Below are 26162 nucleotides of genomic sequence, written 5' to 3'. Positions count from 1 at the left end.
TAGCCTTTTCAGCTCCCTTTGTTGAAAATAACTGTACCAGTGGTTTATGATCAGTTCTCACAGTAAATCGAGTGCCCCACACATATTGTCTAAAGTAATTTATGCCCCACCAACACGCTAAAGCTTCTCGCTCAATTACAGAATAGGTTGCTTCGGCTCCTCTCAAACCCCTTGATGCGAATGCTACAACTTCCTCCTTGCCATCTCTCTTCTGCATCAATATAGCACCTAACCCTTTCTGGCTAGCATCAGTCATTATAACTGTGTGACCTTTGGTGTCAAAAGGTTTCAATGGAATGGCCTGAACAACTTCCCTCTTTATACATTCAAATTCACTGTTGCAACACACATCCCAAATAAACTTTGAGTTCTTCTTCAATACATTTCTTAAATTGTAGGTTTTCTCTGAACAATTAGTTTTCTCTGAACCTGGCATAAAATTCAATTAAACCCATGAAAGACCTGAATTGATCCTTATTCTCAGGACACATAAAACCTTCAATTGCCTTTACCAAACTTACTTTAGGTTTAATGCCCTCCGCTGACAGTTCAAATCACAAATAATTCACTGATGTTACACCAGAACGGCACTTACATGGACTGAGAGTCACTCCCTTCAACTTCAACACATCTAACACGCGACTCAATCTTTCATCATGCTCAGCTACATCCCTTCCATAAAATATAATCTTGAAATGCTTTCACTCCTTGCATATTCTTGAACATGCTCTCTACAGTTCTTCAAAAAACAGCAGATGCTGAAGCCAACCCAAAAGCCATACGTTTAAATTGGAATAAATCAAATGGTGTTATGAAGGCCTTATAACGCCTACAGCTAGGATGCAAATTAATTTGGTGATACGCAGATGTCATACCAAGTAAAGAAAATATTTTTCCACCTTTAACAGATGATAACATTTCTGATATGTTAGGTAGAGGGTACTGATCCACTCAAATTTGATCATTTAAATCAAGTAAGTCCACACACATCCTCAGCGACCCGTTGGCCTTACGAGCTAAAACTACAGGTGCAACCCAATCCGATGACTCAATCGGTTCAATAATGTCTTCAGAGCATAATTTGTCCAGTTCTTTCCTGAAATCGTCTCTCAATGTCAAAGGAACTTTACGCACTTTATGTACTTTTGGATATACACCCTCATTAATCCTGCTTCTGTGGGCAAAACCTTTGAACAAACCCACACCACTCGTAAATATCTCCAGGTACTGAAGTTCCCATTTGTCGCACATAACAGACAACACTTGCATGTATTCTCTCCTTACTACAACCTGTTCAGGGTTATTAGGATCCAACACCATTTCCAAATTGCCTTGATCGAACCACCCAAGGAGACATGCATCATCCTTGGCCACATTAACTATTGCTGGAGATAAAAAAAAAATTAATTTAAGATTGGCTTTGAATTCCCCAACCACTTCAATGGACTTCCCTCCATACCCAACAGGTTGGATTATTGACCATGTTAAGGTGAATCCTTGATTCTTAAAAAAATCATTCCATTTAGCTTCACTCAATAGCGTAAATGGTGATCCAGAGTCTGCCATAACCTTAACTTGAACACCATTAATCTCTACCAGACATAAGGGTCTTCTCAAATTTGGAGCATTTAACTCATAAATCAACAAATTGTCTTCACTAACAACAAATATCTCATTATCATCACCACTGGAAGAAGGAGAATTATTCAAACCCACACTGTTCACCTTGCTTGTTTCTTGTTTACTAGACCTATTTGACTTGCATACCCTAGCAAAGTGCCCTTTCTTATAACACCTGGCGCACATTTTATCAATGGCTGGACAAAACTTTTAATTTCCCAAATGGGCAATACTGCCACATCTGTAACACTTCAATGGTTTATTTCCAAGTTTCTTATCAGTTTCGGACTACTGTTTTTTTTGTTCACTTTACCATTTTTACTTTTAACTTCAAATACATCTTGACGTGGAAACTGACTTTTATTGTCAGAAATAGCCATTTGTTCCATGAACGACACAGTGCTTTAAATCCTGGTCGCAATTTCTAACGCTTTTTGCAACGTCAAATTAGGTGTAGACAATAGAGCTTCTTGTACCTTTTTATTATTTGTCTTTTCCACTAGCTGGTCTCTAAACATTTCTTCCTCAAACTCCTTATATTTGCAAGAAACTGCTAAAAGTCTTAAAGCTCCCACATAACTGGAAGCAGATTCACCTTCAGCTTGAACTCTTCTGTAAAAATTGTGCCTTTCCAAGGTAACATTTTTACACTTCTTGAACCTAGAATCCAAAGACTTTATCGCAGTTTCATACTCGTCTTCCGTACCATCACCTTCTCCATCACCTACTAAAAGCACTTCTCTCGGAATGTATCTAAGAATTTTCCGACCTTCATTACCCAAACAATCCCTTAAAATTGCAAATTTCCTCTTGTGAGTCAAATTTTCACCCTCTAGAGCATCCAAATATGTTTCTAAGGCTTCTTTCCACTGTTCCCAGTCAGCATCTGGTGAAGCAGGATTAGAGATGAATGGAGTAAGCGGAAAAATAGATTGATGCATGGTATAATGTGGTATACAAAGTTAACAATAAGACAAATTGCAAATTAGAAAAATTGAATGTACGCAGTCCCACAAGGTGTGTGTGTCACTGTGACACACAGAAGTCACAACTGATTGCCACACAATCCAAATCAAATGCCCTCACTAAAATGGCTACCAAAATGGTGAGCGTGTCACCGTGGCACGCAGAATTTTATTAATAAGGTAGCCACCGATGCGTGCTGTACAATAAGGCTGCAATATTAACTGATCACATTGTGTGTGTGTGTCACTGTGACACACAGAACACTTTTGTCAATGGAAGATGCATTAAAAATGGCTGCCAAAATGGTGTGTGTGTCACCGCAACACGCAGAAATCCACTGCCCAAGAAAATGGCTACAAAACGTGCAGTCACACAGAGCTCCAATGATGAAAAACAACCTTCAATATGGCTGGGAAAATGGTGTGCGTGTCACCCCGACACGCAGAATTACATTCAAGATGGCCACCGATGCGTGCCACAAAGCGGAGAGCTCAAGGTCAAGAAAACATTTTCAAAATGGCCGCCAAAAGGGTGTGCATGTCACGTGACACACAGAATCCTGCTGCCAATCCCAACATGGCCGCTGATGAAGGCCGTGACGTAGGTAAGAGGCCGCTCCCCGATTAACACGCACTGTGGACGTAGCGTGTGAAAACACAGGAAACAAACGCATCACAGCCGTAGTAGAGGGAAACCTCTCACAATAAACTGCGCGTTGGCCTCACCGTCAATACAGAAGGAGGAGAAGCTGTCTCAATGCCGTCGATCAACAACGTGGGAAACTTGCCGGTTATAAACAAGGTGACTCCTCCCTCCATGCCCTACTGGTTCAGTCAGCTCTCCTTGGCCCAGTGGGTTGCTCCCTTGTACTTGAAATTCTCAAGGTTAGATTGGATATGAGGAATGCAGTCCTCAGTTGCCTCTCATCATACCTTGAGAACAGGTGCCAATTTTTAAAACTGGTCAGATTTCTGTACATGGTTCCAATATATCTCTCTCCTTCTTTTTTTTTCTATATCGAATATTTTGCCTGTCCCTTAAACACTCAACCATCATTTATCACTTTTACAATGATGAGAAATATCTCTGTCTGAAATGTTCCTCCCATTAAATTATGGATCATACTCTATCTGACATCCATGTCTGGGTGAGAATACACCACCTGAAAGTCAACCTGCTTAAACAGAGTTTCTTCTGATCTCTCCACCAAAGTACACAATTACAGTTCAGTACTGGACAGCACTCCATTGGGGACTGCACCAAATTACTAGATGGATTCCTGGACAAGAATCCAAACCTGTGACCAGACATCAACTCTGACTAAAGAGAAACAGTATCAGCTCAGACATCTGTGAGGCATCCAATACTTGTCCAAATAAATTACTTTAAACAACGGATTCAAGCTGTTGTGCTATCAGAATTGGACTATACAAACCCATTAATTAAGTAATGTCTAAAGTCCACCTAGAATACTTCAAAGCAGCATTACATGCAGTGGCCAGGCATCCCACCTGTGCAAAGAAGTGTGATAGTATCTCTTCCATACCAGTACTTAACCAGTGGCGGTGCCTAAAGCTCTCCTCTGATACTGAGGCAGCGTAATCCTGAAGCCATTTCGGACCTCTTTAATCCATTCACAGCTACTGGCTGCCCCTTCAGTTCACTCTTGCACCTTTCTGCTTGCTCCCTTTGTGACGCTTTTTCCTTTTTCCCTTCCTCCGTTTTTGTCATATGTCATTTTCTCACAGTAAATGCTTGAGGCAGAGAAATAAGTGCCGGCCCTCAAAAATAAGTGCCGGTGCCCAGCACCGAAAACCACCAACACAAATTAAGCACTGTTCCTTACTAATGTCACTGAGCTGGATCTCCATTTAGGCAAAAAGTATCTATAAGCTACCTTGCATTACGCATAAGACACTGTACAATAGTTCCAAACCTATCTAAGCAAGAAACTAACCACCCCGATCCCCAACATCACTTCACCCATACCCACACGACACGCACGCAGGCACCACCCACATACTTACACGCCGACATAAATGCCTACATCCACACACACAGTCATACACGCACACCCACATTCAAACATACACGCACACATCCATACAGACATAGCCACAGACATACACGCACTCATTCACATACACACAACACCCCCGCAGGCATACACGCACTCACACACCCCCTCTACATACACACACGCACACCCCCATGCACCCACACAACACACAACACCCCCACACCCCCCTCCCCTCACAGACGATCGACTTACCTGGTCCGACGATCCTCCGGGAGGGGACGGGAGCCATGGGGGCAGCTCCGCCGACACCACACCGCCAACAGAACACCGCCACTGCAAATCACAGGACGTTATTCGCTGGGTGGTGTTCTGTTGGCGTGGCGGTGGAGGTGGAGCAACCTCCACTTCCCCGCCTCCCGCCAGTATGGCTGTTGGCGGCTCTCCGTCCGTAAAGGGAGGGAGAGCTGCCAACGGTCATAATAGGCCGAGTGGCAAACCGCCACCGCCACGGTCTTCCGCACGGCGGTCCCTCGGCGGTCTTTAAAAAAGACCGCTGAGGTCAAAATGACCCTCTCAGTGTTTTTTAAATTGTCTACGACTCTGAAGCAATCCTTTTCTGGGAGTGTCACCAGGTTCTGGAATCCTGTCTGACCACCCATCCAGAACGTATCCTATTATGATAATTAAAAATTGAAAATGTTTGCTCCTTCACCGATAGCTTATCCATGAGGGTCCTATATGAGTGTCAGATATGCAATTCTGTGAACCTGTGTTCTGTAATTAAGATTGAATGGTTCCCTCATTATTTTACTCAGTTTTGTATAGTGTTTATAGTGTGCTCCCTGTTTTCACTGTTTCTACCTGGTTTTACACATTGATAGTAAGCAAGTTACTTACACTACGTTACATGTTTTGGTTACTGTTTACTTACCTGTATTCTATTTGTATTGTTAATTTTGGCTTCACATCATTTTTGCTCTATTTCCTCTATTTTTACATAAGTAACTTGTCTTGTAACACGTAGCTGGTTTGTAAGTGTTTGGGTGCTATCTGGATCTAGTCTGTTCTAGAGAAAACTGGTATTAGAGAGTGAACAGATAAACCCTCAAAGGAGATATACTGATTTCCAATTTTCCTGTCTCTGATATGCCTGCCACATCACATGCAATTTTGCTTGGGGATAACATGAAGAATTGTTGATTTTTTTTAAGATGGCTAATGTACCAGCAATTGAGAAAAACGTTTGCACTATTGCTATGCTGTATTGGTGATTGGGTGGTAGTTTAATACCATTTTCTGATATAATAGTTGTGAATATCAGTTTGACAGATCATCTTACAATTTTATATTTTATTATTTTTCAGAATCTGAGCAATAAAGCAATTCCAGCAGGGTTTTCTGAAGTACTACAAGGAAATGAGGTGTCCAATACTCCAGACAGCAGACATGTTTCGGACGGGTATAACTCACAACAGCAGGTACGTGCAGACTGATTAAGTTTCAATCACGAAATACATTTATATCATATCCATGCCTAGCTACCCCACTAAAAACAAAAGAATTGGGACTAAATTTCATTAAGCTGTTTTACCTTTGTGCAGCGCTTCAATTCTAAGCTGACTTCGTGTTAAGGGCCACATGTACAAAGCATTTTTCTAGTCCGAATTGGCCCGTTTGCGACTAGAAAAGTGCTTTTTGGGATGTACAAGGCCCAAACTGCGATTCAGTAACTTGTTACCGAATTGCAATTTGGGTTTTGCGATTCGGTATTAGGAGGGGGTGTGTTCAGGGCGTCCCTTCCTAATACCGAATCTAAGTGGTATGTATGATTGTTTTGTGACCGTGAATGCGGTCGCAAAACAATCACAGTTAGCACCAGTTTGAAATTGGTGCTAACCCATTCGCAAAGGGGAAGGGATCCCCAAATGACCCCTTTCCCCTTTGTGAATGCATGCGAAAATGTTTTTGAAGAGCAGGCAGTGGTTCCACGGACCACTGCCTACTCTTCAAAAATGAAACTGAAACATTTAATTTTCTTTATTGCTTTATTTGAAGCAATCACAGACATGGTGGTCTGCTGACATCAGCGGGTCACCATCCCTGTGATTTTTGCGATTCCCAGTGGGTCGCAAAATTGTGACCTACCTCATTAATATTAATGAGGCAGGTCTATTTGCGACCCACCGGGAATCACAAAAGAAACTCAGTGGAGTTTCTTGCATTTGCAATTGCTATTCCTTAATTGCAATCGCATGGAATCGCAATTAGGGAATTGCAATTCCAAATATATGTACATATGGCCCTAAGTTCCTTATTGAAATATTTGTATAAGCAACTGGCAATTAATGACTGTTGTGGCTTAACAATGGTTAGGTGTAGTCACCACCCCATAAGAGATGCACATATATTTGATTGTATGATGCCATCAGTGGTGATACTTCAGAATATCTAGCTTTTATTTTCATGCTAAATTAAGGACTTTTAATTGACATTTGAGGGATGATCTTGCATAATGGCATTAAGAATAGTGGGAGATAAATAGAATGTTATTTTGTCCTAGCCACATTTCTCTTTCATATATACAGAAGTGTTGGACCATATAATTGGAATTCAAGAAATGGGTGGAGGGGATCTTCTTCTCCCTTCCACACACATTCTGATAGGCTTTCATGAAACTTACTAGTGCCCCTGCCATACATCACCCATAATAAGACTAGTATATCCCTTTAATTAGGGTGGGTTGTTTTAGGCATGTCACAGGGTTCAGGACTGAATTTAAATTGACTGCGTCCCCTTCCATTTGTAGCCCTGTCTGTCCAGGAGGAGAGTCACACCGTGAGGCAATTCATGTCATTAGGACCATCCAGCTGCCACCACTCGCCAATACACAATGGCTTTTAACTTTCACCAATGCTAAATGTTTAGTGTGTGATGATTGTACCAATGCATCATCCTTGCAGTAGGTTAATATATATGGATATTAGGGAAATAATGTTGACTCATCTTGGCCAATCTATACCAAACTTCCCAAACGTATTTCGGTCAAATACAAATTTTAATGTTAATTCTGTGAAGATTGGTGAAGGGAGTAAGACGTAAGTGGGTCCAAAAGGTTTTCCCCGTTCATTTTCCTGTAGAAGTCTTTAGTATGAATAAGTATTGACATAGCCCATAGATATTGCCTTCTTTAAAGCAAGACCTAAGCTATTGGTTTGCCAATCCTTTTCTGCACTGCTAAAAATAGGTAAAAGAAAAAATATATAAAAATACTAGATGAATGGAATTTATCCATGATAGGAATATGTCAGACAATACCAAGAGAACATCACATTTGATTGCCAACGCCCAGCTACAGAACCTATAAGAATGCTATACTACTAACTGTTGATGCTGAAAAGTGTTAAAAGAGTCCACTGGATACTTTTTTTGGTCCTATGGATTTGGACCTAAATATACTGCTTGGATCACTAGGAACTATGGTAGCCCAGTGGATAAGGTGTTCGTTAATAGTGTAGCCTTGGCTTTGTTTGATATTGAAAGAGGTGCGAGACAGGGCTGTCAACTGCCCCCTTTGTTGTTCACTCTATATATGGAACCACTGGCGAACATGGCCAGCGCTAACCAAGAAACTAAACGGATAGCTATAAGCAAGGAGGACCATAGAATTTGTCTGTATGCAAATGACAATAGCTGAAAGGATGTGTTTGATCCCACCCCTCTTAGATGGGCTGGATAGATATGGGCAGGCATTAGGCTTCCAAATCAACTTACAGAAATCACAACTCTTGAACGTGTCTGTTCCAGCTGGCTAGGTAAACACTATGGGATCGAATCTCCTCTTATTCTGGACTAGAAAACATATCTCAAACCTAGGGACCAAGGTATTCTCCTCTTTAAAAAAAGTGTCCCATGTTAATTATGTGGACCTCATGTGCGCCCTCTGATCGGAGCTGGAGAATTAGCATAAAAGAGGAGTAGCTTAGCATGGATATATCGCTGCAATTAATCTGACAGCTCTTCTGTGAATATTATACATGTCCAAACCCTCCCTTTCCATCACCAAATGGGGTCCAAGGTGACATCCAAAGCACATTAAGTGACTGTCTATGGGAGGTAAGAAGGCACAGCTGTCTAAATGCATGTTGTTCATGCCAACAAATGAGAAGGGTTGGCAAACTCCCATATCTTGAATATTACCATGCCTCTCAGATCTGATATATGGTGGAAGGAAGAAGATCAGCAACTGAAAAAGCTTGTAGTTATTTAGATCAGATATTTGTTGGAGACTGTATTTGCCCCACAGTGGCCTAAGTTACATTGCTCCTGGGGCCTGTACTCCTCCTTTGTTACAAAATACATGTTGTCTTCTTGGTATGCAGTTATGTATAAAAAAAATGCCTGCCCAAGTTTCTATATCCCCTCACTAAGTTTATCAGTAATCCCGATTTTACCTCAGGTATGAAGCAAAGCCAATATCTTAAATGGCAGATGGCCCCCTGTTAGTGAATTGGGTATTTCTTTGACATCCAGACTGAAGGCCTCAAGTCACTGAGACAAGTTAAGCTTGACTATGGCCTTCCTGAGTTTGAAAAGATGTGCTGCTCTGAAATGAGACACTGGGTGACAGACAGGTCTGTCGCTAGACGTATGACCTCTTTTGAATGCTGGCTTTTTCTTAAAGCCAATGACAAACATCCAAAATCTGTAATTTATAAATCCCTTTGTGGAGATGTCTCTCACTTTCAGACATCTGGGCAACTGAAATAGGAGTCTGAGCTGGGGTGGATAGTTATGACCAAGGAATGAGGAGAGATCCACCACAGGATGAGAGCAGTTGCCACCTGGATGAAAGTCAGCTGCCTCAAACTCAACGTGTACAAAACAGAGTTCCTCATAATTGGCTCCATTCCTTCTGCCTAGAATGATTCCTGGTGGCCCACCGCACTGAGAAACGTCCCCTTGCCCACGGACCACGCACTCAATCTGGGCATCATCCTGGACTCCTCTCTGTCCATGACCTGCCAAGTCAATGCCCTCTCATCGGCATGCTTCCATACCCTCTGACTCCTTCCAAAGATTTTCAAGTGGATCCCCTCTGACATGAAGAAAATAGTCACCCACGCACTAGTCACTAGCACACTTGTCTATGGCAACGCACTCTATGCTGGCATCACCAAGAAACTACAAGCAAGACTACAAAGAGTCCAGAATGTAGCAGCCAGACTCATCCTGGACATCCCCTGATACAGCCACATCTCCTCCCACCTCAGAGACTTACACTGGCTCCGAGTCAATAAGCGCATTACATACAAACTCCTGATCCACACCTACAAGGCACTACACAACATAGGACTTGCATACCTCAACCACTGCCTCGCCTTCTACATACCCAATGGACAACTCCGTTATTCCCAGCTCGCCCTCACAGCCATTCCCAAGATCCAGAAAAGCACAGCAGGAGGAAGATCCTTCTCCTATCTCACAGCCCGGACATGGAACACGCTACCTCTCAAACTCAGGCAGACTGCATCTTTGAAGCAGTCCAGGAAAGACCTGTAGACTGGCTTTTCGATTGAGCAGCACACCCGCAAACAGTGCCTTGAGACCCTACGGGTGACTAGCCATGCTTTAGAAATCACTGATTGATTGAGTGATTGGAGAGCCTAGCCTGGCCGAAATTAAGTGCCTTCAGTACTGCAATGAGGGAGACACTCATGAAAACTGTGAGGTAATTGTATTGACCTTTGCTTGAAAAACTGTAGCAACCCTGGTCCCTCCTACATCTGCCCTGGCATTGCTTAAGCCACAGACAGAAATATTACCAAAATATTGGAAGGAAGTCCTTGACAACGCTGACCAAATGTTTGATGTTAAATTGCTTAGACTCCCAGCATATATCGTCCTGAGGGTAGTAGTCCGTCTCTCTTACCCATTAAAGTTTTAAAGGGGTCGATTACGCTATTGCGATGTGCGCTAAACAAGTGATTTGGGTCTTTTGGGACAAGGAAGGTACCTCTAGCCTTAGATCATGGCTGTATTGTGTGTGGAACATGACAGGCATAGCAAAAATCTCAATGAGTATTGGAGGACAGGGTTGACAGATTTGATTTAGAGTGGAAATCATCTTTATCTGTATTGTCATCAGAATTTAAAAGAAATAACGTGTCCCAATTACATATTTTACATATTGTCAGCCTGGCTATAAGGGGAAAACGCAGGTCAGAGACAGACCGACTCAATCAATTATAATCTAAATGATTGGAGTTATAAATTTGACATGATGTAGACTGCAATGGGGTGCAACTGGGAGGCCAGAAAATGGTTGAGAATTGTTACAGTCGATTGCCAAGTAACACATATTAGACATCTACTACAGCATAATTTTTCTGATTACTGACATTTATTAAAGTCTGTAAGGTTGTTCCACCTGCATCTTTGCATTTATTAACCTTAGGGAGGTCGGTGCGTGTATGTTTACCTTTTAAAATTAATAAACGAAGGTAATACTAAATACTAGAGGAAAAACAGACATATCTTAGGGTATCTTAAACTGTACAGTGACTTAAACATTTTCAATCGTTCTGTTGCAAAGGCTGAGTGTGCGAAGCAGCCTGCCCTCCCTCAGCACCATAAGTGCTGCCTTTGTTTGCCAAGACCTGGTGTTTTATGCAACATATTAAAGGCAGGAGTTAAAAGAAAACTGCCCTGAAAAAGTCTGCTTTTTATACAAACGCTGCAGAAGTATATCTTTTGCTGTGCTTTCATGGACATGGTGGCAGGGAGTAACGCAAAGTGCACAGGGGCTGTGATGTGTAGAAGAAGCAACACATGGGATAGGAAGCAAGAAAACAAATGCACTCGCATAGGGTGCTCAAAGAAAAATAAAAGAGTAGTTTACTGGTGTGAGCAATGGAAGGATGCAAGTTATCCAATCAAAAGGATAGTAAAATCGCCATGCAGAAGGGAAAAGACACACTCAAGAATTTGAAAGACATTTATTAAATATGAAGCAAGTAAGCAAATAAGTTTGACAAGGAAGCCAACAAATGATAAGCAATGGGTTGACCCAACATCCGTTATAAGCACAACACACAACTAAATGTTGTATGTAAGCAAGACTTAAAAATTACAAATAAGACAGTTGAATCGAACATTACAAACATTTCCTAGGAATGAAGCTCTTCTGCCAAGCATTTTTGGAATAGCGAAAAATCATTATGCATTTTTTAACAATTCAATCTAATTAAAGGGTGAACCATGTGCAAAATGTATTTGGCATGAAACATGTTTTCACAAAATTAATTAAAGAAATATTGTTACCTCGATATTGGCATGCTTTACCTGTAGACTACGACATTCCATGGCCATTAAATGAAAAAAAGGATGGTTTTAGGAATAAAAAAAGCTTCTTGTATGCTTGGATTCGTGGATCTAGTCTCAAATTACCTATGACCTCCTAGCATTCCACAGGCAAGGAAAACAGTTCTCCTGAACCCAGAAATGTACTTAGGTTTTATGTTCTGAGTGTTCAGACATATCCATAACTTCCTAGCACACTTACTAAGCAGAAAAAACTGGCCCACAGGATAACAAAGTCCTATCAAGCCGTAATGAGTATTAATATTTACATCGGTAATTTGTTACCTGGAAAAAGGAAAATAATTCTGAGTAGTATCAGCAGTGTATGAATGCAAGCCTTTCACTGAAGGTCTCATGCACTTGCACTAAGTAGGTTCCATAGCAAAAAGAATGAGGCCTATGTTTGGTGTATCTGTGTTTGAAACTGACCCTTACCTTTTAATCCTCCTTCTCAGTTTAATCCCAAATTGCAGTTCTTGGCCAAAGCGATCAGACTCATGTGACAAGTACTGTCATCTTCCAACAATACCGTGTTATACATGACTTTCACTACTTGCTTGGGACTGCTAAATTTACTTTCTCCTTTAATCACCTTTCTAGCTGACTTGACACGCACCGATTGACCCTCTTTGACATACACCTCAGCAAGGAAGTGTTGGCAGCCATGATGGGATTTGGGATAAAAAAAAGAAAAGTGGCCAGGGTAGGGACATCCAGACCCCTAAGCTCTGGTGCTGGGGTCCCAAAGGGAACCCCCAGAGCAAAAGCCCAAGAGTCGAGGCGGATCTGCAAATCTTGGTGTAAATTGGAAAAAAACAAGCGGGGGCTCCTGTGCCTGTTTAAATGGGGCACCAGGGTGGGCAAGGCCCAAGGACATTCACGTGTTAAATGTGGGGGGGCTGCCCGCCCCCGCAACCCCAGGGACCACCACATCCCCAGGCCTTTAAACAAATTAAATGCAGGTGGCTCCCTGTCCTCCCCCACCCCCGAAGTCCCAGGGACCACCACCTCCCGAGGCTTTAAAAAAATTAAATGCGGCGCACACATTCAAATCCACTGCGGGAGCAATTCCCCCCCGCCTCCTTCCCCACAGGCAGCCCAGGGGACCACCACCTCCCTGGGGTACACATTCAAATCCAATGCGGGGAGGCCCCCCGCAGCACTGGGACCGCCACCTCCCTGGGGCACACATTCAAATCCAGACCCCCTGCAGCACCAGGGACCACCACCTCCCCGGGGCTTTACACATATATTATGCAGAGGCAACGCGGCCTCCCCGCAGTCACGGGGACCACTACCTCCCTAGGGCTTTAGAGAAATATGGTGCAATGGGTTGGGTGCCCCACCCCCAACTCCAAGGGCCACCACCTCCCCAGAACTTTACACAAATATTATGCGGGGGCTGTGCCCCCCCTCTCCGCAGCCCCGGGGACCACAACCTCCCCAGGGCTATTGAAAAAAGGAATTAAGAGTGTCTGTTTCAGACCCCCGCAGCCCTGGGGGTCACCACCTCCCTGGGGCTGTGTAACATTGGAAGGGAGGGTCGTGCGGCCCCCATTGAGGAGCCAGTGATAGCCTTGGGGACCGCCACCCCCCAGGGCCAGCTCCTGCAATGTCCTGAGGTGCTCACTTCAGGACATAGCTGTTTGCTTTTGCTTTGTGGGAGCTGACAGCCGTGCACGGTGCGAGGTTGGGTGCTTATAGGGGGTTGGCCTCAGAGCCTGGCTGCAGGGGGTACCTCCCCGCATTAAAATAGTGATACCCCTGGGATTTGGCCCACCTGGGGGTTTATTAAAAAACAAGTGTGGGAGCCCGGATTCGTGGATCAGCCATGAATTGTGGCAATTTAAAAAAAAAAAAAAAAAAAACGCTTTTTAGCTCTATGGGGTCCCTGTAGGACCCCAACATCAGAGCTAAGGGATCAGGGTGTCTCTACTCTGGCTCCCTTACTCCTTTTTACTCTTTTTGTTTTTTAGGGACTCAACTGAAGCCGTGTCCCAAGATGGCTGCCAACACTTCCTAGTTGAAGTGCTGACAGCCAGTCAGAGCTGTGCAGCTCTGTGCACGAGCTCTTATTCTCTGCTAAGTTGTCTCGAAGAGTGTGCGACCTCAGATAAACACATTTATATAAATATATATAAATATATATATGTTCGATGGCATGTGTAGCTGCAGATACACATGCTATGCATAGGTCCTGCCATCTAGTGTTGGGCTCGGAGTGTTACAAGTTTTTTTTTCTTCGAAGAAGTCTTTTCGAGTCACGGGATCAAGTGACTCCTCCTCTTCAGCTCCATTGCACATGGGCATCTACTCCATCTTAGATTGTTTTCTTTCCGCCATCGGGTTCGGACGTGTTTCTTTTCGCTACAGTAGTTTTAGTCCGAAAAGTCCTAAAAACTCTCTAATTCGTCGGTATTGTTTTGATCGCCTATCATCTCTCATCAACACTTCAGTACTGGTGGATCCAACTTCTTTACTCGCCCTTCGGGGCACCCGCGCCCAACTCAGGCCTGGTCGGGCCGACCGTGTGGAAGCTTCATGGACCGGACCCCATTTCTTTTTTGTCCTCGGTGCCGCGCCAAATTCCCATATACAGACCAACATCTCATCTGTAACCTTTGTCTATCTCCAGACCATCAAGAGGATACTTGCGAGACCTGCAGATCCTTTAGCTCGAAGAAGACTCTACGAGACAGAAGAGCGCGAAGGTTGGAAATGGCATAGAGAAGCACCGAACGTCTTGACGTGGAGGAAGAGGAGATTATGCACACCGCAGTTTCCATCCGAGGGTCCGATTCTGAGCAGGAGTCCAAGGAGGACAGACCGGTCACGGCAGGACAGCACGTGAGTACGCCTGCCCCTGTCCAATCCAAGCCCAAACGCAAGGCCTCGGGAACGCCACTGCCAGAAGGCCATGGCTCCACCTGCAAAAAGACATCCGGTGACCAAGCAACAACTTTGGTTTCCACCGTAACCTTCGGACTCGAGCCGAAGCACAGGCTCCGAAACAGGCAAACACCGACCCATCGAGTCTAAGCCTCGAAAATCCCTTTTGGAGCCAAGGCCAACATCCACTCCCAGCCTTTCGATCACGAGAAAACCGGCTTCAGAGCAGAAAAGACCCATCTACACAGAGGAGAATGGACATTCAAAACAACTTAAAGAAAGCCATAGATTTTCAGAGGATCTCACACAAATGGAGGAATTTGATGAAAGGCAGGCCAGAATTCATATTCATAAAGACACTGGCAAGAGTCTAACTGCACCTCCTCTGAAGACTAAGAGGAAGCTAGCCTTTCAAGGACAATTGGACACTGATCAACCCCCAGCTAAAGTGCCAAGGTCTAAGCAAAAACTCCACCTCCACAATTTTCACCTCATTAGTCTCCACCTCATTTGCCTTACCTGACAGTCTCTCAACCTACTACTCATACTCCTACATCTGCACAGTCCCCAGTACACTCTGCAGATTCACAACGCGACAATGTCGACCCATGGGATCTCTATGATCCAGATCCCATTTCCGATAATAGCCCAGACTGCTATCCTTCCAAACCATCACCACCAGAAGATAGCACTGCATACACTCAGGTTCTGGCTAGGGCGGCATCATACCACAACATAGCCATGCACACTAAGCCTTTTGAGGATGATTTTCTGTTTAATACATTATCCTCCACTCACACTACTTATCAGTCCCTTCCCATGCTTCCAGGCATGTTGAAACACGCACATCAATTTTTTCAAGAGCCTGTCAAAGCCAGGATCATCTCTCCCAGAGTGGATAAAAAATATAAACCACCTCCCTCTGGCCCAGCATTCAATAACCAACAACTACCTCCTGATTCTGCAGTTGTCAGTGCGTCAAGGAAAAGGGCCAACTCCCAGTCATCTGGTGATGAACCACCAACAGACAAGGTGAGCAGGAAATTCGATGCTGCTGGCAAAGAGTAGCATTGCAAGCAGCTAATCAGTGGAAAATAGCCAACTCCCAAGCACTACTGGCTAGGTATTTTAGGGCCCACTGGGACGAGATGAAAGATATCATCCAGCATCTCCCCAAAGATCAACAAAAGAGGGCACAGCAAATAGTCGAGGAAGGGCAGGCTATCACTAACAACCAGATTAGGCCAGCTCTAGACTCAGCAGACCCAGCAGCTAGGACATTCAATACTGCTGTTACCATTCAGAGACACGCATGGCTTCGGCCGTCAGGGTTTAAACCAGAAATCCAGCAGGCTGTCCTTAACATGCCATTCAATGAGAAACAGCTTTTTGGCCCTGAAGTTGATACGGCCATTGACAAACTGAAGAAAGCCATGGGTGCGCTGTATACTACACAATACAGAGGTTCATTTTGAAAGCCTCAATACAGGGGTGGTTTTAGAGCACAAACATATGAGGCATCCACCTCACAATCCAAACCATCTTACCAGCCTCAGTACCAACGAGGTGGGTTTAGAGGAACTTATAAAGGCCAATTCCCCAGAGGTAGGGGAAAATATCAGCCAACAAAACAAACCTCACACACAAAACAGTGACTCGCTCCACATCTTCCCTCATCACACTTCACCTGTGGGAGGAAGACTGCAAACATTCCACAATAATTGGTAACCCATTGCAACAGACAGTTTGGTATTATCCATTATCCACAATGGTAACTGCATAGAATTGGCACAAATTCCTCCAGATATACCTCTAAAACCACACAAACTCTCCTCCCAACACATCTCCATGTTGCAAGAAGAAGTACAGTCACTATTACTCAAACAGGCCATAGAGCTTGTACCTCAACATCAAATAGGAACAGGTACTTCCTTTTTCCCCAAAAATATGGAACCTTAAGACCAATACTAGATCTCAGAACTCTCAAACTTTACATCCTGTCAGAACACTTTCACATGGTAACACTACAGGATGTAGTCCCACTGCCACAACAACAAGATTTCGTGGCAACATTAGACCTCAAGGATACGTACTTTCACATACCCATCCATCCAGCGCACAGAAAATATCTCAGGTTTGTAATACAAGGAAAACATTACCAGTTCAAAGTGTTACCCTTCGGGATAACAACAGCTCCCAGAGTATTTACAAAATGCCTTGCAGTAGTTGCAGCCTACCTAAGAAGGCAACACGTCCGTGTCTTTCCATATCTCGACGACTGGTTAATAAAATCCAACAGTCATACACAGTGTCAAAACCATACACATTATGTAATACAAACCCTACACACTCTATAAACTACCAAAAATCCCACTTGCAACCGGCGCAAATTCAACAGTATTTAGGAGCCACACTAAATACGCAGACAGCACTTGCAAGCCCAAGTCCACAAAGGATACAAACATTCCACAATGTATTTGCACAAATTCAGTCAAACCAACAGTACACAGTCAAATTTGTAATGAAACTGTTGGGCATGGCATCATGCATCGCCATTGTCCCTAATGCAAGATTAAACATGCGCCCCTTACAACAGTGCCTTGCAAAACAATGGTCACAAGCACACAGTCAACTTCAAGATCTAGTGTTGATAGACCGCCAAACACACATATCGCTTCAGTGGTGGAATTCCACAAATTGAACCAAAGGGCAGCCATTTCAAGGCCCTGTGCCTCAAACCACACTTAAAACAGATGCATCAATGATTGGATGGGGAGCACACCTCAACAATCACAACATTCAAGGACAATGGGACAACAAACCCAAACGACTTCACATAAATCACCCAGAATTGCTAGCTGTATTCCTAGCACTCAAAGCCTTTCAACCTCTTCTCGTTCACAAACACATTCTGATCAAAACAAACAACATGACTACAATGTATTACCTAAACAAACAAGGAGGGACCCACTCATCGAAACTGTCCCTTCTAGCACAAAAGATTTGGCATTGAGCAATACACAACAACATTCACCTTGTAGCACAATACATTACAGGGATACACAACCAATTAGCAGATGTTCTCAGCCGAGATCATCAACAAACACACGAGTGGGAAATTCATCCCCAAGTGCTTCAAACATTCTTTCATCACTGGGGAACATCAGACATAGACCTATTCGCCACCAGCGAAAATGCAAAATGCCAAAACTTTGCATCCAGGTTTCCCCACCCTCTATCCAAGGGCAATGCTCTATGGATCAACTGGTCATGGATATTTGCTTACGCTTTTCTCCCTCTCCGCTCATTCCATTTTTAGTCAACAAACTGCGTGAAAACAAACTCAAACTCATACTTATAGCACCAACGTGGGCACGTCAACCAAGGTACACAACACTGTTAGATCTGTCAGTAGTACCACACATCAAACTGCCCAACAGACCAGATCTGTTAACACAAAACAGACAACTCATCAGGCATCCAGATCCAGCAATACTCAATCTAGCGATTTGGCTCCTGAACTCTTAGAGTTTGGATATCTACATCTTCCAACAGAATGTATGGAAGTAATTAAACAAGCTAGAAAACCTACTACCAGGCAGTGTTATGCAAATAAATGGAAAAGGTTTGTGCTTTACTGTCAATCCAAACAGATTGCCCCTCTTTCAGCATCACTACAAGACATTGTAGGTTACTTGCTTCATCTGCAAAAAGCAAATTTAGCCTTTTCGTCCATCAAAATACATCTCACTGCTATTTCAGCGTATTTGCAAAATATACAACACACCTCTCTATTTAGAGTCCCTGTTACCAAAGACTTCATGGAAGGACTAAAACGTATCATACCACCAAGAACACCCCCAGTGCCTTCATGGAATCTAAATATTGTACTCACACTACTCATGGGTCCACCATTTGAACCTATGCATCCATGTCAGATTCAATACCTAACATGAAAAGTAGCATTCCTGGTTGCAATTACTTCATTAAGGATAGTTAGTGAAATACAAGCTTTCACTATTGAGCAACCCTTCATACAGGTACACAAACATAAAGTAGTACTTCGGACAAACCCACAATTTCTACCTAAGGTGATTTCACCATTTCATATCAATCAAACAGTGGAACTCCCAGTCTTCTTCCCACAGCCAGACTCTGTAGCAGAAAGAGCGCTGCATACATTAGACATTAAAAGAGCTATAATGTATTACAATGATAGAACTAAATCATTTAGGAAAACCAAACAGTTATTTGTGGTGTTCCAAAAACCACATACTGGTAATCCAATCTCAAAACAAGGACTAGCTAGATGGATAATAAAATGCATTCAAATGTGTTACCTAAAGGCCAAAAGGCAGCTATTAGTAACACCAAAAGCACATTCCACCACGAAAAAAGGAGCAACAACGGCATTTTTAGGAAATATACCAATGACAGAAATCTGTAAAGCAGCCAGTTGGTCAACACCCCATACATTTACCAAGCATTACTGTGTAGATGTGTTAGCAACACATCACGCCACAGGACAGGCTGTACTAAGAACACTATTTCAAACAACTTCAACTCCTACAGGCTGACCACCGCTTATGGGAGGAAAACTGCTTTGTAGTCTATGCATAGCATTTGTATCTGCAGCTACACATGCCATCGAACGGAAAATGTCACTTACCCAGTGTACATCTGTTTGCGGCATGTTCTGCTGCAGATTCACATGTGCCCTGCCGCCTCCCGGGGAGCCTGTAGCCGTTTAAGTTAAAACATTCATTTGTATATATGTATATATATATCTATTCCATTTGCATGGACATCTCTTTTCTTTACACTCTATCACTCCTACCTTACCCTCTGCGGGAAAACAATCTAAGATGGAGTCGATGCCCATGCGCAATGGAGCCGAAGAGAAGGAGTTACTCGATCTCGTGACTGGAAAAGACTTCTTCGAAGAAAAACAACTTGTGACACTCCAAGCCCAACACTAGATGGCAGGACCTATGCATAGCATGTGACTCTGCAGCAGAACATGCCACAAACAGATGTACACTGGGTAAGTGACATTTTCCATATATATATATATATATATATATATATATATATATGAGCACACATAACCATTCTACCTACTCTAAGTTCCACCCTTAAAGGTTCTACCTAAAGAGACATGTATATACATATCGCCTCCCAGTATGAATTTCATGTGAAACTTACACTTTATAATCCTCTTTTTTGTTTTATATAACGTTTTCTATACACTGATTTACACACCGATAATTCATTGTCTCTGTATGTGTGTGAGGTAAAGTGCTCCAACACCCTACTCTGGTAAGAGAAGCACTCTAAAAAAATGATATACATGTTCGATAGAGGAGCTATGGGGAGATGAGAGGCCCTGTTAGAAGGTGATGCTGAGGGAATCATTGAAGAGCCCCAATAAAATGTGCCTAATCCTGGTGTTCTGTAAGGTCATTTACTATGCTTTAATAATGAATACAACTGAATATATAATGAAAAATGTTTTGTAGGATACATTGTTTTTACCATTTCTTTTCACATTTTCTCAGGGTGGGAGGAGAATACAACATTTTCTAGCTTTGTGTCAAGAATTTTAGATTCTATTAAGGACACAGAGGTGAGGATTATGCTTCTCAAGTGTTACTACTCCAAAACAGCAGCCAGTAGAAAAACTGTAAGAACAGAAAACACACTAGAAAGCAGAGGCTTTGAACCACATCTCTCACTCAACCCACCAATAAGAGCCACACAAAATCTACAAAATAGAGAGGCACCATCTGACTTACTCCTTCTTTGCCAACAGTTCAAACACAGCTCTCGAAAATACGGTGTCCAACCATGAAACCAAGGAATTCTTCAATCCAGATGAACAATCAACCAACTCCTACGATCAACCGAGGGTAGGAATCCACAAGGGCTTACATCTGTTTAGTATTGTTTCCTGAAAAGAAAGAAAATTTGAGTTCCAATTCAGCCCAAAAACGCTAATCAAGGGTGGGCAAAATATATCATAACAAATAATACAATACAAGCTCTATTATATCTGCAGGAACATTGTCCCAACGGGTGGGATAATCCTTGCCTCCGTGTCCTTAATAGAATCTAAAATTCTTGACGCAAAGCTAGAAAATGTTGTATTCTATGTCAGGACCGGAAGCTCTGATTATGCTGGTTCGAAGCTGATTAACAACCAAAGAAGAAACATGAGCAATTGGTTTGCAATAAAACAGTTTAAACATTGAATCATTAGACCAATCAGCCGCACAAAAAATATCTTCCAATCTAGAACCCAAAATAAAAGCTTTTGAAGCCATAGCTCCCCTACTGGGGTGGGCGCCATCAACAGAAACATCAATGCCGACTTCTGACCTGACCCAACTGACCCAACGGGCCAAAGTGGCCACAGACACAGGATGAAAAGGTTTTTGAATCGCAAAGGATCACTCCTATGACAAGTCGTAGGTTCTTCATACACCTTCAAACATTTATCTACACATAGCTTAACATTGTAAAGAAAAGCAGGGTAGTCAACGGAAGAAGACATACATTTAGTCCTTTCGGAAATTAGAAATTAAACTCCTGTAGGAGAAAACAACCTACCTGCTAAGTCTAAAGCTTTCACATCTGAAACTCTGTGGCATGAAATTAGACATAACAACATGGTCAATTTCGCAAACAGTTGTTTCATAGATAACAAATAGTTGTCAGGCCAGGAATTCAAAAAAGATAATAAACTTTTACATCCCACAATTGTGAATCGCGTGGTTTGGGTGGATTAGCCACCCTAATGCCTTTAAACAATTTACACATCAAAGGATGTTGACCCACAGGTTTACCATCTATCCATTCATGTCCTGCTGAAATTGCCGATCTGAAATTCTTTACTGACATGTAACATAAACCAGATTCAGCACACTCCGAAAGAAAGTTTATAACGTCTTTGAGTTCTGATCCCATGGGATCCACATCCCCTCGAAGGCACCAACCCGCCCATTTTCTCCATGCCAAAGAATATCTTTTGTGGGTGGATGGAGTCCATGCTTGCTATATTAGAGCAGCAGCTGTAGACGAAATGCCCCACACTTGACCATGTCCCCCGACATCTTCCAAGCCATGAGGGTTAGACGACCCGCTAATAGAAGAGGATCGGGGAGTCCACTGGGTCCAGGAGAAGATGAGGAAAAACCGGGAGGAGGAGGAGGGGAACGACTATGGACTACTCCAGAAGGGAGGGAAACCAGGGTTGATTCCTCCATACCGGAGTGATAAGAATCAATGACCTGTGCTGCTACCCTGGGAATCATGGCGAATGGAGGAAAGGTATAATTCCTCTGACGCGACCAATCCTGTAGAAAGGTGTCTCTTGCCAGGGCGCAAGGGTCCGTCTCCAACTGTAAAAGTTAGAAAGTTGGTAGTTGAGACGAGATGCTAACAGATCCGTATGACAAGGACCCATAACAAACATAATCCTCCGGAAGACAGATGGATGGAGTTTCCAATTGTTGGAGTCCATCAGGAACCGAGAGTTCCAATCTGCCACAAGGTTGTCTTTCCCCGAAAGGAATTCTGCCACTACAATAATTTTTTGTGGCAGGCAAAAGTGCCAGAACTTCCTTATAAATGGTCGCTAACGTGTGATCTGGTCCCCCCCAAACGATTGATGTAACGAACCACTGACACATTGTCCATCCTCAAAAGGATGCAACAATTATTCTTGATAGGAGAGAGGGACCTGATGGCGAAGGAGCCTACTAAAAGTTCCAGTATTTGATATGGATACTCCTCGGATGACCACTTCCTCCTGTCGAAAACTGACTGTATCTTGCTCCCTAGCCCCACCGGCTGGCATCGGATTCTGTCACCACCTCCAGAGAGGCTCCGAATATGGCTCTGCCATTCCAAGCCTCCATATGGGAGAGTCACCAATGGAGTTACTCTTGGGCTTTGAGAGATAAGGGAATCAGGTGATCGTAAGCAAACCCTTGCTGAAGATGGTGAGTCTTCAATCTCTGTAAAGCCCTGTAATATAGCGGACCCAGGAACACTGCTTGAATCGAGGAAGCCAATAACCCCACAATCCGAGCTAGGGATCACAGAGAGACCGTCTGACTTGACAGAGTCGCCTTCAACTCTCTCTTAATCAACTTTGTTTTCTGCAGGGGAAGAAGCAATTGGGGTTTGACGGAGTCCACCTGAAACCCCAAAAATTCCATTTGCTCGCCGGGTATCATGGTCCATTTTTTAATACTGATCACAAAACCCAGATTTTGCAACAAGGAAACTGTCCATGACAGATGTTTTAGCAGAAGACCTTGGTCCTGTGCTAAAAGAATCATGTCGTTGAGATACATCATCATGCGCATCCATCTCCCTTGCATATGTTCCACCACTGGTTTGAAAAGTTTGGTGAAAACCCAAGGGGCTGATGAAAGGCCAAACGGGAGAGTCAGATATTCATACCAATTGTCCCTCCATCGGGATTGCAGACATTTTCTGTGGGAAGGTACAATCGGGACTCTCAAGTATGCGTCCTTGAGATAAAGGAGGACCATCCAATCTCTCTCTTGCAGAAGATCTCTCAAAAGGTGATACCTTCCATCTTGAAATGGTGGTAAACTACAAAAGGGTTAAAATTTTGGAGGTTGAGGACTAACCTCTGACCCTCTCCTTTCTTCTGCACAAGAAAAACATTGCTGCAGAATCCGTTTGGATGATGAGATGTGACAGTGATAGCTTGCTTTGCTAACAATTCTTGAATTTCGCAGTCGATGAAGGAGCTGTCTTGTAGGGAAAAACAGCGAGGGGGAGGGAGATTTGATTGAAAAGGTGGAACAGTTCACTATATGTCGTAACCCTGAACCGTGTTTAACACCCATACATCTGAGGAGATGTCGACCCAATTGTGACTGAAGTGCTTGAGTGTGCCCCCCAAAGGCGGAGAAAGAAGAGAGGGATTCCTTACCTGCTTGGGAATTTCCGATGGCTCAGTTACCCGTGCCAGAGTCCCGAAAGTTGCGGCCTCGTGCACCTCTGGCTCTGGACGGGTAGAAGCCCACCTGTGATGGATCTTGAACATAGCCTCCATGCCTAGAATGGTATCCTCTGGGACTATGTTGAAAGCCCCGTCCGGTCGGGCGTCCTCAAAAACAGCCGGCCCTTCCAAAAATGGGGTTGACCATACGCTTGAGGGAGAACTGAGACTTGTCCTGAGAAGTAGAAGTACTCACAAATTTAGCAATGTCTTTGACAAAGCGATCACCAAATAGCTGTCCCTCTGCTAGGGGAGCCGCTTCAGCTGATGCCAAATCAACTAATTGAAGATCAGTGCGAATTTCAAGGCAAGATTTACGCCTTTCGGAAGCCAATGCACAGTTAGCATTGCCCTAGAAACAGATGGCATGTTGTGTCCATCTGGCCAGCACATCAGGGCGAATGGATGCACCAGTTTTCTTGAAGAACCACTGGACCGGAAACATCAAGGAGCTTGTCCTGACAAGCTCGCAGGGCCCTATCAATACCTTTCTTCGGGTGTTTGTTGTACTTCTTAGGAAAGTCACCATGGTGGCATCAATTTCAGGGGTGACAGCAACCTTATGAGGTAAATCAGGCCTGGGGCATTCAGATTTTAATCTGGATCTCACCTCTCTCTCATATCCTTTCCTGATATGCAATTGCATGTATTGAATCAATGAATCAATGCTTATAAAGTGCGGCTACTCACCTGTGAGGGTCTCAAGTAGCTGGGGGCCCTCATCTGAAAGCCACCAGGGTTCCTGGCGCTGGCCGCGGTCCAAGTGAGGATGGGCGCAGACGGGCTTGCCTTTGGCGCACCTTCTACGCACCAAAGGCACATCTCGGGCCGGAGCTCAATCAGAGGAACGGGGGTGAATAATGTCAGAGGGTTTAAAGGTGAAAGGGGATGGAATGGGAGGGGAAGCAGAATTCTTATGTTTTTTGGATCATTTACAAGTCTTACGGGATTCTTGAGAAGAGTCAGACTCTGATTCAGACCATGAAGGATGAGGTGAAACCAGGATATGCTTTCTAGGGGAAGAGTCCACTGCATAAATATGTTCGGGGAGGGGAAGCTGGGACAATTTGGCCAGGGTGCTGGCATGGGCCATGACTGGTCAGGAGGGAAAGAAAGGGTGGAAGACAAATCTCCAGGGGGAAGGGGGGGAGTAAAGGCCAAGAAAGCTCGTCTAGACGTTTGGATAAAGGCGGAATGGCTGAAGAAATTGCCTTATCCAGAAATTTTTTAATAGAGGAATCAATAACGTGTTCCAGGCAGGGTTCAAAATAATAATCTTCATCTTCGTACGGGCCATAGGGTTCAAAACCCTGTTCATAGGACTCATCATGGGCGTAGGAAGTGTGGGGGACGCGGGGGATATATCCCCCCCAGATTTTGGAGTGGGGGGGACACGGGGGACAAGGGTGGGGGGGACGAGGGGACAAAGGATTTCCCCTTCTATGATCTGATTTGCAGGGCCATGAGTGCCAAAAGCGCGACCTATACTGGCCCTGCACTTGACCTGTGACCTGCTTCCAGCTACCTGCGACCAATCTGATCATGAGGGTGACGTCAAAAAGGCCACTCTCCCTCTGCCCTTTTGTTGTGCTGCAAGCACAGGAGGAGTTCTTTCACACGTTGCCCCCAACAGCCCACAGCTGCCTGGAGTCTGCACTTCTGAAAACAAAGGGAGAGAGAGGCCCTTTGTTGATTGCTGTCTGAAATCCGTTCCTGCCGCCCTCTAGCCTGAAGATAGCAGCAAGATTTAAATAAGGTAAGGAGGTTTGGGTAATTAAATAAAGTATTTCCCTTACTTTTTAAATAAAGTGCTGCGTTGCCGAGCATCTCCCTTTTTTATACATTATTGTTGGTTCACTGTAAGATATGAGTAGGGCAGGTTTTAGTGCGCTTGTGTGACAATGTCTGTTAGGGCCCTGTTTCTGTCGCCCTCTGTCTCCCTTTCACCAGTGTCTCCGACTGCCACAGTGCTAATTATTGTCCCCTGAGGTGACTCGGTGCTTGAAAGTGGCTTTGAAAGCACCTGCTGGGTGTTCCTTGCCCCGGACAGTTTTCAGGCAACAATAAAAATTTCATTCCGATGATTAATGGTCTTCCTGGAGAGAGATTGAAGTTTTGTCTAGTGGAAGTTTTGAGTCATCATAAAATAGTACTAGCGCAAAGAGATGCATACAAACTGCGAGGTATAGATTAGAACGTTATGGTTGTTCCCCATTTTTTCATTAACTTAATGTTGCAAAAGGGGTTAATTTCAGTGAAAATCAGTTC

The 26162-nt window shown here is 43.7% G+C and overlaps 1 protein-coding gene across 4 annotated transcripts in view; it reads left to right on the top strand.

Moving 5' to 3' along the window:
• The window catches only part of ARHGAP27 (Rho GTPase activating protein 27), a 565511-nt gene that overhangs the window by 213496 nt on the left and 325853 nt on the right, over positions 1 to 26162 (top strand). For all 4 annotated transcript variants that reach the window (XM_069238073.1, XM_069238072.1, XM_069238070.1 and 1 more), the window contains exon 3: positions 5971 to 6084. In XM_069238073.1, coding sequence (XP_069094174.1) covers positions 5971 to 6084 — 114 coding nt within the window. The remainder of the gene's footprint in view (positions 1 to 5970; positions 6085 to 26162) is intronic.

Source organism: Pleurodeles waltl, chromosome 6 (assembly GCF_031143425.1).
Source record: "Pleurodeles waltl isolate 20211129_DDA chromosome 6, aPleWal1.hap1.20221129, whole genome shotgun sequence".
NCBI classification, from domain to species: Eukaryota; Metazoa; Chordata; class Amphibia; order Caudata; family Salamandridae; genus Pleurodeles; species Pleurodeles waltl.
This window is presented reverse-complemented; position numbering and strand designations above follow the sequence as displayed.